This window comes from Salvia miltiorrhiza, chromosome 3, assembly GCF_028751815.1.
Source record: "Salvia miltiorrhiza cultivar Shanhuang (shh) chromosome 3, IMPLAD_Smil_shh, whole genome shotgun sequence".
In the NCBI taxonomy this organism is placed as follows: Eukaryota; Viridiplantae; Streptophyta; class Magnoliopsida; order Lamiales; family Lamiaceae; genus Salvia; species Salvia miltiorrhiza.
Window position 1 is genome coordinate 8,525,430 of NC_080389.1, and position 15,226 is coordinate 8,540,655.

The 15,226-nt window shown below is 32.0% G+C and overlaps 1 protein-coding gene across 3 annotated transcripts; it reads right to left on the minus strand.

The window, feature by feature from the left end:
- Nucleotides 1–22: 22 nt before the first annotated feature.
- LOC131017367 (uncharacterized) lies at nucleotides 23–5,749 on the minus strand. 3 transcript variants are annotated; one of them, XM_057946098.1, is made up of 7 exons: nucleotides 5,422–5,749; nucleotides 4,449–4,510; nucleotides 1,519–4,115; nucleotides 1,349–1,442; nucleotides 566–1,273; nucleotides 226–458; nucleotides 23–152 (listed from the first exon to the last, which is right to left on the minus strand). In XM_057946098.1, the coding sequence occupies exons 3-5, from the start codon at nucleotides 4,101–4,103 to the stop codon at nucleotides 572–574; spliced, it is 3,381 nt and encodes a 1,126-aa protein (XP_057802081.1). In that variant the 5' UTR covers nucleotides 4,104–4,115; nucleotides 4,449–4,510; nucleotides 5,422–5,749; the 3' UTR covers nucleotides 23–152; nucleotides 226–458; nucleotides 566–571. The 3 variants fall into 3 exon arrangements, 2 of the variants coding, with proteins under 2 accessions (XP_057802081.1, XP_057802080.1); XM_057946097.1 differs by lacking the exons at nucleotides 4,449–4,510; nucleotides 5,422–5,749 and having other exon boundaries at nucleotides 1,519–4,442; XR_009099570.1 differs by lacking the exons at nucleotides 566–1,273; nucleotides 1,349–1,442; nucleotides 1,519–4,115 and having other exon boundaries at nucleotides 5,422–5,737.
- Nucleotides 5,750–15,226: the final 9,477 nt, after the last annotated feature.

Consider the following 15,226-nt stretch of genomic DNA (forward strand, 5'->3'; position numbering starts at 1 on the left):
AGAAGGGACGTGAATAATATACCTTGAATTCCATAAAATATAAATTCTTCACATCATCATGTGTCGCCTTCCAGTTAAAGCCATTAGGGTTCCTAACTTGCCTGAAAATACGAGTACACGCTTTGGCCACGTAGTCGTATGGGTAGATCTTACTGTTATTAAATAAATAAAATGGTCAGTGCAATAGAAAGAAATAAAGAATATTATCAAATAACACAAACTTACCCCTGAGGTGTAATGGTCAACATAATCCGCCCTGTGCTCGAGTGGCTGCTGGGCACGGTATCTTCTGATGATGTCGGAGCGGATCCACTGCCTCCAGCCAACTGTATCTGGGCAACTGAATCACGAATGCCCCCATCAGACGCCTGTGATGATGCCCCTGAGGATGATGATCGCCCTCTACCATCACCGTGCCCTCGTCTACCACTGTGCGTGTCACTGCTTCCTCTAGCCATCTGTATAAAATTAATAATGAAAGGTTAACAAACAAAAAAAAAGATATTTAAAAAGATATAATAAAATCACATATAAGACTTGATTAAAACAAACTTCTACATAAAACCTGACACTAAAAACTATCATCCAAGTTTCTATCTTCTTCATCAGTCAAATATGTGTCTTCTTCGTCTTCCTCATCGGCATCATCAATATCTATCAAACCACCACGAGGATGCACTATTGTGGTGTCATCATCTATGTCAGGGTTTGCTGGAGTCATTAAGTCATCTTCTTGAAAAGGTTGGTTCACTACAGTCTCTTCCACTGCATTTGGAACTTCAACTTTCGACCTAGCTTTAATCTTACAAACTTCCCACCAATCCTTCCTATCACTTCTCAAACTTGGGTATGTACAATAATATACTTGAATAGCTTGGTCAGCTAGCACAAATGGTTCATAACCACCATATCTACGTGTATGATTTATTGAAACCAATTTGAATTGAGGATGCACTGATGTCCCACGTGGTGATGGATCAAACCATTCACACTTAAAGAGTGTGGTCGTCTTCAGTGGTAGACCCATATACTCAAGCTCGCATACCTCCAGCAAACGCCCATAATAGTCGAGTTCACCATTCTCATCTGAACCATAACATTCACCTTTTATGCATACACCACTGTTCATACTAGCCCGATTAGTCCCATGCATCATCGTGTGAAATTTATATCCATTTACATAAAATCCCGGGTAAGTCTTCACCGTGACTAGGGGGCCATTTGCGAGAGCAATTAGAAACTCATTAACCACGTGATTTGCAGGATTTGACACCTATATTATGAGATAAATTAGAATCTATATTATGATTGTGTAAATACTAGATGAATAATTTAAGTCTCATATTACATATGATCGGAACCAATCTGAAAATTGGATTTCCATCTGACGGTTAATATCAGCTTCTGAGACGTGTAATGCACGCAATTCAGCCACGAATAACCTAAATTAAACACACCATAAGTTACATAATATTTTATGATTATGAAATGAAAGACAATTTTATTAACTTAACTTACTTGAGATATGTTTGTGTCACTTCTTTGCAATTTAGTAGAACATAAGTACGAGCAGCGTGATACTCTTTTTCATCTAAGTATCTCGTCGTCATTTTTCCAAAGTATTGCCCAGGTTGCTTGAAAACTGAAATTCGATCTGGATGTCCATCAAATCTCACATCATCTCTTGTATTCAAATTACGAGGCACATTCCTATACCTCGTCCTCACATGCTCCTCAAAGTAATATGAGCAAAAAGTAGAAGCTTCTTCCACTATGTAAGCATTGCAAATTGATCCCTCCACTATAGCTTTGTTTCTTACATTGTTTTTCAACTTGCGCAAATATCTTTCAAATGGATACATCCATCGATATTGAACTGGCCCTGCAAGTTGAGCTTCAAAAGCTAAATGAACTGGAAGATGCTCCATAGAATCAAAGAAGCTGGGTGGAAAGATACGCTCAAGCTTGCATAAAGTGATAGCAATGTTGTCACTAAGGCGGCACACGTCTTCACATCTCAAGTTCCTAGAACTCAAATCCTTGAAGAACAAACTTAGTTCAATGATTGCCTTCCACACATGTGACGGAAGCAATTCACGAAAGGCAATTGGCAAAATACGTTGCATAAACACATGGCAATCGTGGCTCTTCATCCCAAACATCTTAAGTTTGCTCATGTCGACACATCTTCCCATATTTGACACATAACCATCAGGGAATCGTAAAGTTTTGACCCATTCAAACAATACTTTCTTCTCTTTAGTGTCAAGCATGTAACAAGCTTTTGGATACTTGTTTGTCTCAACATTCTTTTCAAGTGCTGGTCTTGAGCAATATGTGTTTAGTTCTTCTCTAGATTTGCTTGTATCCTTTGTCCTTCCTGGTACGTTCAAAACTGTATTGAACACATTATCAAAGACATTCTTCTCCACGTGCATGACATCAAGGTTATGACGAATCAATAGGAATTTCCAATAAGGCAAATCCCAAAATATACTGCGCTTCTTCCATCCTGTGCCAACACCACGAGCAGCTGCTTTATTGATTGTTTCACTGTTCACCTCTGTTACTTTGACGAATCCCATCATATCTATATCAAACAATATTTCTTCCCCCGATCTCACTTGAGGTGCTACTGTAGTAATAATTTTATTTTTCAAAAAGTTTTTTCGATCTCTTCGAAAGGAATGGTTCATAGGCAAAAACTTTCGATGATTGTCGAACCATGATTGTTTAGCACTATGAGACAAGGTGAAGGAGTTAGTTTCTGTCATACAATGTGGACAAGCAAGTCTGCCAGCAGTACTCCATCCTGACAACATGGAGTAGGCCGGAAAATCACTAACTGTCCATAACAAAGCTGCTCGCATCTGAAAGTTCTGCTTCATTGACACGTCGTATGTAGGCGCGCCCACATTCCACAACTGTATCAACTCAGATATAAGAGGCTGCAAAAAAACATCTAATTTTTCCTTAGGATTGCGCGGCCCGGGAACTAACACTGTGAGGAACATATATTGTTCCTTCATACACATCCATGGAGGCAAGTTGTATGGTGTAACAATCACGGGCCATGAAGAATATTGTTGCCCTGATTGACCAAAAGGTTGGAAACCATCAGTCGATAATCCTAATCTGACATTTCGACTCTCTTCGGCAAAAGATGGAAACTTTTGACTCAAATGCTTCCAAGCAGGCGAGTCTGCAGGATGACGTATTATTCCATCATCCACTGAAGATGTGTGCCAACGCATATCTGCAGCTGTAGCTTTGGATGCATACAATCTCTGCAATCGAGGAGTTAAAGGAAAATAGAACATTTTCTTTACTGCTACTAGAGTCCTTGAACTACTCGCAGAAGATGTATCACTTTGTTGGTAACGTGGCTCGTTGCAATGCTTACACTCAATATCCTCGCTATCCTCTCCCCAGAAAAGCATGCAATTATTACGGCAACAGTCAATCTTCTCAACTGGCAACCCCATTCCACTTAATAACTTCTTTGTGCTGTAGAAGTTATTGGGAGCTAAATTGTGTTCGGGAAGGATTTCTTTTATCAATTCAAGCCATTGGTCAAAACATCTCTCGGACATGTTCCCCTCTGCCTTCAAACACATTAGACGAGCCACAAAAGATAATTGTGAATGAGTGTTGCAACCAGGCCATAACTCCCTATCTGCAGCACTCAACATATCATATAATTGTTGTGCTTCAGGATTAGGCGGCTGTTCAATATTGACTTGTGAAGCAGCAACGTCTATCACCATATTGTGGTATGTGCTTTGATCATCTTCATTGTCATCATCATCAGCAGCATCAAATTGATTATATTCGGTTGCCATCATTTCTAATTCACCATGAAACCTCCAAATGTGATAATTCAACACAAACCCATTCTTTGAAATATGGTATTGGACATTCCGCGATGTATGAAATTTTATATTATCACATCTTCTGCACGGACATCTAATTTTATGTCCATCCATTAAATCTTCTCTACTGTTAGCAAAATCAATGAATTCTTGAAGACCTCTAACGAATGCTGGGTTGAAAGCTCCGTCGGGTAAAAACCGTCTATACATCCACTCACGATTTTCACTCATTTCAACAAATACCTAAAGAATATAAAGTCATAATTTATATAATCTACTAGGGGTCGATAAAAAAAACATTCCCTATTTTTTATTTTCTACCAAGTTATCGAACAAATGCCTAAAGGACACATATTCAAACAAATAACATATACGCGGCTCCAAGCCATCACCACAGCAACAAAATGAGATGGAACACAGCCATCTCCCAACCTAATCTCCATTTACTACCTAGATACATGCTTATCTAATCATGCTCTTCGCCTCTCCCCCACCGGCGATAATACAAACACATAATCATGCTTATACAAATTCAATCAACATATATAATCCTAAATAAAATTGCGAAAGACTAACCTTTCAGCAAAATCAAGTGAATATGGCAACAAAGTCTGACGGCTGCACAACTATAAGTTGATCTGTAATGAAAATACAAGTATCATATATGATATACTCGACTTTAATTATAATTAGCTGGAAAAGAAGGGGAGATCTTAACTTCCTTGTAAACAAAATAAAATTAAAAATACACTCACTGATGCATGCACATCATATATACAAATTAAAAATGTATATATCATTAATAATTGTCTATTATGGCAGCAGCATGTTCTAGATAAAGCTCCAATTTATAGGGAATACACTCAGAATAAAGAAAAGGCACTACATGTTCTAGATAAAGCTCCAATTTATAGGGAATACACACAGCAGCAGCAGCTTTATATCAATTATGCTTTAGAAGAGTAGATCAGAATACCCCACTCACATAAATCAAAAGAATACACACACACAGCAGCAGCTTTATAGGGAATAAGGAGATAGCCTAATTCACATAAATCAAAAGAATACCCCACTCACATAAATCCCGGAACACAGTGAGGCCTTCCTTTAAACTAAGCTGGAACCAATCCCGGCATGTCACTCTGAAATTTACGTGAATATGAATTTGAGTTTTGACTTGCATATCAATTCAGCACAACATAAACACTATAGCAGAAAATTCCCAACACACGTATCATACTATACAATAGAAAAGAATAAAGGTACAAAAAATCATAAAAAGCTAACTCCAATCTCTAATATTGTCGGAGACAAACAATTGCCTAAATCCTAAGCTTTCATTTTGACTATACTCATTAACTTGTTTCGAACAGAAGAGAGAACAACAGATGTTTTACTAAATTTACATAGCTAGAAAATGAATGGTGAAAAAATATGAGGAAGAAACTTAAGTTTATTGTTTGCAATAAAGTAAGATCTTCAATCAAAAACTACACAGAGGATAAGAAAATTAATAATTTAAATACAGAAACAGGAAATATAAGCTTACCGGTTTCCAGTCCATAAATCAAAAGAATACACACACACAGACAGCAGTAGCTTTATAGGGAATAAGGAGAATTGCTGCTGCGGCGGAGGGAATTGCTACTGTGGCGTACGGATGGAGAAGCTGGAGGAGGTTCGGCCGGCAGAGGGGTTGCAGGCGACGGCGGCGAAGCTGCAGGAGGAACGGCCGGCCAACGGGTTTCAGGCGGCGGCGTGCTCACCGGCAGAGGAGCGGTGACGGGCGGCGGTATTCAAACCGGAGGCGGCGCGATTTGGGGATTTTGGAGAAATTTGCGAATTAGAGCAGATGAGAACTAAACCAAAGGACGGGGTCGACTGGGGGTTATTTAAAACAAATACCGACGGATAGTATCCGTCGGTATTCCGTCGCCCAAATTAAAATTAAATAATAATCTAAAAAAATAAAAAATACCGATGGAAAATATCCGTCGGTATTATTCTCCGTCGTAATTCCGTCGGTATATCCGTCGGAAACGGATACCGAAAAATACATCGACACTCCGTCGGTGGTCCGTCGGTGACTACCGATGGAATACGCGTCCGTCGGCTTATCCGTCGATGTTCGGCAGTTTTTTTTGTAGTGAGGAGACAACACTTCATGTGAAACTATGGCTCCACTCGTGTGGGATATCAAACCAATTAATTAGGTAATTAAGAGTCCTAGACTGTCCAAAAAGAAATATCCATCAAGATTCGTGGGACGGAGAAAGTAATATACCATTTCAGAGTTTTTTATTTATGATCGTTTGGTACCAGTCAAATTATTTACTTTATTTCTGTTGTTGGCATACAAATTATTTAATATACATGTAATGTGTGAATTCTAATAAGTCACCATATTCTAAAAAAGTAATTGATACCAAACTTTATGAATGCAATTTCAATGTTATGACACGTAAATTTGAAATTCTCGCCATTGCAATTCATGTGCAGTTGAATAAAATTATTCAAGAATTTGATGATAACTTTTTACCATAATCATGATAAAAAAAAGTCATTGATTTCTTTTTGTGTCATATTGTTGTCCCTCTTTTAATTGATAGATATAATAATCGAGTATCACATAATATTGGAAGCCAAATAGTACATACATAACGATTTCTTACATATGTAACATATTGTGTTTTGAAAGGATAATTAATTAAGCAGTGTGGGATATATAATTATTTGTAGATCTAATCAAATTAAATGATAGTACTACAATTAATTCCTTTTGTCAGCCATATCACATGCGCATTATTAATTCTCCTTTGACTAAATTTGGCTAATTGATTTTGACAAGGCAAACGAAAGATCTTACCCATTAATTCTTTATGCATGACTGCAAACACAATTGGGAATTGATTCTGATGCCCATATCATAGTAAATTTTAGTATGTTTTCTTACTCTATCATTATTATCTTTTGTCCTCTTGTGTTTATAATTGTCTTAATTAGGTTTTAGTGATAGTCATTAATTAGTAAGAGTAATACTAAACAGCCATAGTGTGGCCACCCACAATTTATCTAAATAAAAATTAATTTAATTTATTTAACTTATTTTTTAAAATAAAAATAAGATTTAATTATTTTATCATATTCTCTATATTGTAATTATTTTTTTTATAATTTTTTGGTAACTTTTTTATTTTTATTAAAAAATAAATTTAAAAAAAATGCAAATAATAATAATAATAATAAGAAACAATGGTGTCAAATGGCCACATTGAACATGCAAACACAATATTTGGTCACTAATTGAAAAAACACAAATTATGGCCATTAATTAGGCAATATGCCTAATATACTCCTAACTGGGCGGACTGGGTAGGGTCAGGAGCGCGGGTCGCGTGCCGGGTAGGATCAGGCACGCGGGTCGGGTTAGGCACTTATGGCACTATTAGTGCCATAAGTGCCAACGAAAATTTTTTTTTACTCCCCCTGCCCTGTCTACCCCCCAGACCCCCGACCCCACCCACCCCCAAGCCAAAAGGAACTTTTTAAACACTTCCCCTAGGGTTTAGATATTTCATTTAGGGTTTAGATTATCCATTTAGGGTTTAAATGTTCCATTTAGGGTTTAGATGATGCTGTTGTTTCTATATTTGTTCTGCATGTTTGGCACTTATGTCACTAAGTGCTAAAAAGACCATTTTACTTTATTTTATTTTGGATTTTCGTTGGCACTTATGAAAATAAAATAACAAAAATAAAATTTGATTTATTTTTATCTAGGGGGAGTAATTTTTTTTTTTTGTTTTTGGCTTGGGGGTGGGTGGGGTCGGGGGTCTGGGGGGTAGACAGGACAGGGGGAGTAAAAAAAAAAATTCGTTGGCACTTATGGCACTAATAGTGCCATAAGTGCCTAACCCGACCCGCGTGCCTGATCCTACCCGGCACGCGATCCGCGCTCCTGACCCTACCCAGTCCGCTCAATTAAGGGCAAAAACGTCCCAAAGCTATAAAAATGGCCAAAATTTATGTTTTTTCAATGAGTGGCCATAATTTGTGTTTTATGATCCATTTTGGCTATTCCAAAATTTTACTCATAATAATAATAAGTACAATGTAGAGAATATAGTAAAATAACCAAATCCTATTTTTATTTTAAAAAATAAATTAAATAAATCAAGATTTTCCTTATTATACTAGTGTGTGTGGGTGGCCACATTGTGGTTGCATAGATTTATTGAATTAGTAATCCTAAAAATTATACACCTATAATTTATTAATTTACTAGTTTTATCTTTTGATTAGATCACATTATATGCGTGTGTTGTATCATCGTCAAGTCCTATTAAAAGTGACTGCTCCCATCAAAAACTCCGGAAAAAAAAATCCCATCAAAATAAATAAATAAATAAGTATGATACTTGAATTAGTATTAATTTTATATAAATATAAAATTTTAAAATATTTTTCCGTGCATTGCACGGGATGCAAATGCTAGTATAAAGTTTAATTGGGTGGTAAATCTTGTTGATGATTGAAAAGTGTCTATGATCTATTGAAAATCTAACACTAAATCTCGTATTAGTACTTAGTAGTATATATATAGCAATTAATGATATTATTATCGATGGAGACGCAAGGCCCCAAATTAAAGACGCTGCCTAACCAATTTCCCTTTCGATAAAAAGGTTAGTATCTCTCAATTATTACATCAAATTAATGTAGGTAGTATTGAGAAGATTTTGCATTCTATTTGGCATAACAGAGTGTTGCAGACAAGAGGTGGTCTTGGGTACACCCGGGTGTACCGTACAACCGGGTAACACCTTCATTTAAACTTTGATCCGCACCCTGATTTAAACTCATATCCTGACCCAATCCATATAAATAATACTCTCCCCGTCCACAAAATGAGTACCCATTTGTGGACGGCATGGATGTTAATAAATGTATTGAGTGTAGTGTAAATAGAATATGGGTCCCATCTTTTTTAGTGTATTAATTAAAGAGTTTTGTGAGGTACACTTACCACAAAAGGAAATGGGTACTCATTTCGTGGACAGACGAAAAAGGAAATATGAATACTCATTTCATGAACGGAGGGAGTAGTAGTATTTTCTTTTCTTTTTCTTGAAAAAAAATATATTTGTATTTTTGTTTGAGTTCATAGTGATAGCAGATCAGGAAATTTTTTTAAGAATAAAGGTTGAGTTGGATGATGATCATAATTAAATTCTTTTTGTGTAAATAGATATTGAAGAAGAGTATATTCTTTTTCATGTGCAGTATCATTGTGTGTGTGTGTGAGAAGGAAGAAGTGAAAAATAAAAAGATTTTGCAGGGAATATTCATTTGTTTTGTTTAGATACATTTGAAAGATTCCTAATAGTTTGATCACTTCGATAGAGATTTAAGATTTTAGCTTCACGCCATGTCCTATTGTTACTGTTAAACTGTTAAATATCTAACTAATATTTAGGAATCTTTCAAATCTATCACTTCTAACTATGGCTCATATTGGATATCAAACCAATTAATTAGGAATCTTTCAAATCTATCAAAACATATAAAGTGATTGTTCCATACCCAACTTAGTTTGAAAATTCCCACCATTGATTAACCATGTGCGAATATTGAATGCAATTTCAGCTCCCAACTTAAAAAAAAAAAAAAAAAATTTACCATTGCGATTTTAACGATAGCTTTTACTATAATGATGATAAAGTCCTGTCCCTTTCACTTTGAAATTCCAATCCTTGCAAATCTCGAAAACAGCAAAGCTAATTCTTCAAATACTCTTTGACGCAATACTCTAAGACTGCAGAGAGGTATGGGGTGTTAGTTGCACGAAGCTATCACATTTACCCAACCTCTGCAACGTAGTAATTCATGCTTAATTTTCAATAATTCAATGCCCATAACTATTTGCCTACATTTTTTTAGGAAATTTCTTCTTAAGGAAACTGACTTGTTTTCAATTCATGGACATTTATCTAAAGTGAATAGCTGAATTTTTATTACTAAATCAAGATAGGTTGAATTTAAGTCTCAATAAATAGTCATATACCATTTCAGAATTTTGAATATTTATGATGATTTGGTACCAGTCAAATTATTTACTTTATTTATGTTGTTGGCATACATATTATTTAATAATTAATAGTAGTAATTATTTATGATCATTTGGTACCACTCAAATTTAAGACACATGTAGTGTGTGAATTCTAATAATTCATTTTTTACCAAACCAACACACTGACGTGGTAAAAGTGAACACAAACCAACAACACTAGTGAAAAGATTTTGCATCGAGGGAATCATTTGTTTAATTTGTTTAGATGAAATCCTAAATACTACTCTCGTCGTCCCACTAAAAATGGCCTGTATTCTATTTTGGGCCGTCCCACTAGCTATAAGGAGATGAGATCCAGTGTCCCACAATCTTATGTGTGTCAATGTGTCCCATACTTATATCTATTATTTTAAAAATATTTTTATAAAAATAAAATTTATTATAATATTATGAATTATATTGAAGTTTTATTTCAAAAAATTAATTTTTTTAAAAAGTATATACCATGACTTTGAATTTATCAACCTATTATTAGCTAATAAAAGTGAAATTAAATGATAAATATAATTATATACCCTAAATTGATGGAATAAACCCTAGTTAATAATCACAAAATTAAACCAAAGCATATAAAGTTGAAATTGAAGAAAATATACATAAGAAATTAAACAAAACTGAAAGTGGAACACAAAGTGAGACATAAAGTGTGGTACATTGAATTTCATTCCAGCTATAAGTGACCTATTTTCACAAATGACAAAGTTAATTTAACCCTTAAAAAGTGTGGACCCTACCACTTTTAACAATTATAGTAAATTAGTAATTTTCTTTGGGATGAGAATTATATTGTAAAAGGAAATTAAACGTGTCCCTGGTCTAATCAAATCAATGAACCGAAATTTTAATAATTATTCCCTCCGTCCCAACGAAAGCAGTGCGTATTCCTGTTTGAGATGTCCCAATGAAAGTGGTGCATTTTCTTTTTTGGTAATAATTTTACACTACAAACAATGTGACCCCATACACCTTTACACACTTTTACACTACAATCTTATTCTCCTTAAATCCCGTGCCGAAAAGAAGCGCACTGCTTTCGTTGGGACGGAGGGAGTATATTGTGTTGATGAACACACGAGAAAACAATTGCATCAAAATGTCTGCATCTTTCTTTTGTTATTATTACTTTTTTAAGGGTCCTTTTTTGCTATGTTTTATAGGGGTATGGGCATCAATTTTTTAAATAAATTAATTAATAAAAGGAAATAAGACGTTTTTCTTGAGTGAGAATAGACTGATTTTGTACATACCTATTCTTAGCATTTTCCTATTTTTAAAAACCCATAGCGGATGGGTTAAATTAAATACTTAATGTGACATCTAACCAACCCATACGATCAAACATTCAAATCAATTTATTTCTGCTTTCTAGTTATGGGATTTTTTTGGTTAAGTGATTTAAAGAAAGAATTAGTATATAGTTTGGAAATTCCCTCCACAAACCGAATTTATAACTCAAAGACAGCTAGCCAAGCAACTATTGCATGTATACAGAATGCAGAAAATCGGGATATAATGATAAATGCACATAATATGTGCACACATAATTGGATTTTTTTGTCATTTTATATATTTCCATAAATTAAGAAATTAAGTTTATTTTAGTTGAAATTATAATTTACATAATTACCCATGGTGATTATTAAGGAAAAGATTATCTATAATCTTCCCTTAATAATTAAATTTTTGTTTCCTTCAGCTGTATATTATTCCATTTCATTAGAAGATCTAAAAGGTTCAAATATAGTAAAAAAAGTATACAACTTCCAGCAAAATTTTGCAGCTATCAATCTATACCAAAAAAGTTACTACAAAGTTTCTGAACAAATTTGCTGTGGGATGATGCTCTAAAGTAAATGATCACATCACCATGTATATAATCCATCAACTTACAACCTTAACTACAAAAAGTTGAAGGATCTCATTCAGAAAAAAATCGTTGTCAAAGTCATCTTCTTACGCCCAATAGGTGTGGATGTGAGCAGATCTCCAAGAAATTTTGCAATTCTAAAATCAGCTCTTGCTAGAAAAGATCGACAGGGGAAAGGGTAACGATTTCTGCAGCATGTATTCATGAAGTATAATATAGAGCTGACAAAAATATCAACAAGTCACCAAGAAGAAGGCCAACCACATCAAAGACGAATTTTGGAGCAAATAATCCCCAGACCATGAGATGCCGCCTTTGAATTAAATTTTTGTTTCCTTCAACTAACACCTTAAGCAACGCTCATGTAGTTAAGAATTAAATATATAGGAGTACTTCTTTGTTCTAACTAGTACGTCCATCCGTGCGATGCACGGTAAAATTGAATTAAACGACATGTTTAAATAAATAAATAAATATTAATATTAAACAGAAACAAAATATAACAAATGAAAAATATTGTTTAAATTTATAAATGCAATTTTCAATTTTGTATAAAGTGTAATGATAATTATAGTTATTAAATTATTTTAAATTATTTGATAATGAATATTAATATTACATGTTATTATTATAGAGAATTTCACATAATGATAATAAACAAATATTTTCATACATAAACATAAACAAAAAGTTGTAAATTTTTAACAAAGAAAAAGAAAATAAAGTATTTTGAAATTTTAATAACCTATTCGTTTTAAATTCATTTTTAATAGTAATTTTTATACCATATTAAAGATCTTCTGCCGAACTTAAATTAAGATGCACATTGAATGTTTTTTCATAAAATAAATTTGACGGTGTTTACAAAAGAATTAAAATTATAAATAAAGAAGAGAACAAAATAGTAAAAAATTGATAGTAAAAGGGAGAGAAAAGATGGAGAGAGAAAACTCATCTTTTATATAGATTACTTTTTACGTAATTAAGAAACCCATGGTTGAATACTTGAATGAAATCTATTTCAATCAAAAATTGTGCCAAAATTTTCGTACCATTTTTTTTATAAGACTTTATCTATAGGAATATTTTTATTATTATTATAAGTGATAATCATATTTTCCCTCAAATATATGTATAAAAAATTCAAAATTCAAATATATTAGTATTATGAGGCGCTGGCAAACATCCTCTTAACATCAGATATATAGAATCTCTTAAGAAAAAAACATTAATAAAACAATAACAAGGCAAAAATCAAACATATCAATATTGATGATTTTTTTTTACAAAAAATTAAAATAAAATAGAAAAGATAAAAAAAATTAATAATGTTTTCAAAAATAATTTTAATGCTCAACCTTCCAAAACACATAAGGAAAAAATTAATAATATTTTGAATTGTTATAATAGTTTAAATAATATCATATGCTACCTATATTGTTTGACTATTGCATAAAAGAATAGGTTCAGGAAACAATATATGAAATTAATGAAATCGAAATAAGAATTTACAAATATAAATGAATGACTATAAGTCTATAACTATGAGAATAATGTCACACATTGAGCACATCAATCAATAACGTAATAACAATGTATTATAAGATAATATATTATAATAAATTAGTGAAATTGAAATAAAAAATATAAAACAAAAAGAAATTACTATAATTGTAAAAATAATGTCATACATTGACCGCATTAATCAATTACTTAATGAAATTATACTATAAGATACTATATTATGATAAACTAGTTCAATTGAAAAAAAAATAGTAGCTCATATTCGAGTGTAGAAGATGTCATCAAGAAAATAAAACTAATACTATAATAAAAATGAAAGATTAAACATGAAAAAGGAACAAAAATACTACAAAGAAAATAAAAAGGTTCAAAATAATAATAATAATAATAATAATAATAATAATAATAATAATAATAATAATAGTAGATAAAGAAAAACACATAACGACAAAAGAAGGATTCATGAATGGTGACAGAGATTGGAATATACAAATACAACCTCTCGTGAATTACTCTAATCTTTAGTCACCGTGCCCAATAATTTCAATATTTCATACCTATTTATTTTGAATTGAATTTTTTAAATTGGAGACAATGTCACTATTATAAGAAGATAATAATATATACTTGTATGATTTATGTGAAGAGGAAAGGTACAAAGTTGTCACATTACAATAGAATATTTGCAAATATTTTTAAGATAATAATATGTGGATCCCTTTTTATTGAATTGAATAATTATTTGTTTAAATTAATAAATATTAAAATAATTATAAGTTAATAAGTTAAAAAATTAAGAGAAACTAAATAAAAAAAATATATAAAATATCAAGCAATAGCAAAAATGGTTAGAATAATTTAATACGTTAGTTACATTCTCTGATTATTTTATAAAAGTACAAGTTAATGAAAAAATCATAACAAATTAGCGAATTTAAAATTATATATATATATATATATATATATATATATATAAATGACTATAATTATGATAATAACGTTATACGTTGAGCACATCGATCATAACTCAATAAAAATATATTATATGACAATATATAATAATAAATTAGTGAACTCAAAATAATAAATTAAAAATTAAAAAGAAATTATTATAATAGTGAAAATAACGTCATATGCTGACACATCGATTAATTACTAAAATGAAATTATACTACCGGACATTATATTGCATTAAATTAGTTATCTTGGAAAAAAAATATATATGTATAAAACATGAAGGGATAACTGAATTGTTTAGAATAATATCATACGTTAATTAACTACTTTGTTTGATTATTTCATAAAGAATATAGGTTAATGAATAAATCATAATAAATTGGTGAAATTAAAAGAAAACTTATAAAACATCAATGTATGACTATAATTGTGGGAATGTCATACATTGATCACATCGATTGATAACTTATAAAAGTATACTATAGGACAATATATTAGTAAACTCGAAATAACAAAATAATTTTTTTAAAGGAATATAATTAAAAAAAAAAACAATACTATCATACATTGAGAACATCAATAGTTACTCAATAAATTTATACCATAGTAAATTAAATAAAATAGGAAGTAGTTACTATAATTGTGAAAATAAATTAATAAAAACAACAAAAGAAAAAACAAAAAAAAAATGAAAAATAAAATGGAAAGGAAAAACAAAACAAAAGTATTACTCCTATATTTTAGAGGAATATTGAGACATTTTTATTCACGAATTTTTTTAGAGGAATATTGAGACATTTTTAAAGGTTATATATAAATAATAAATCATAGATTAACTTATTCACGAATTTTTATTCTTTAATAGAATTATCAGTT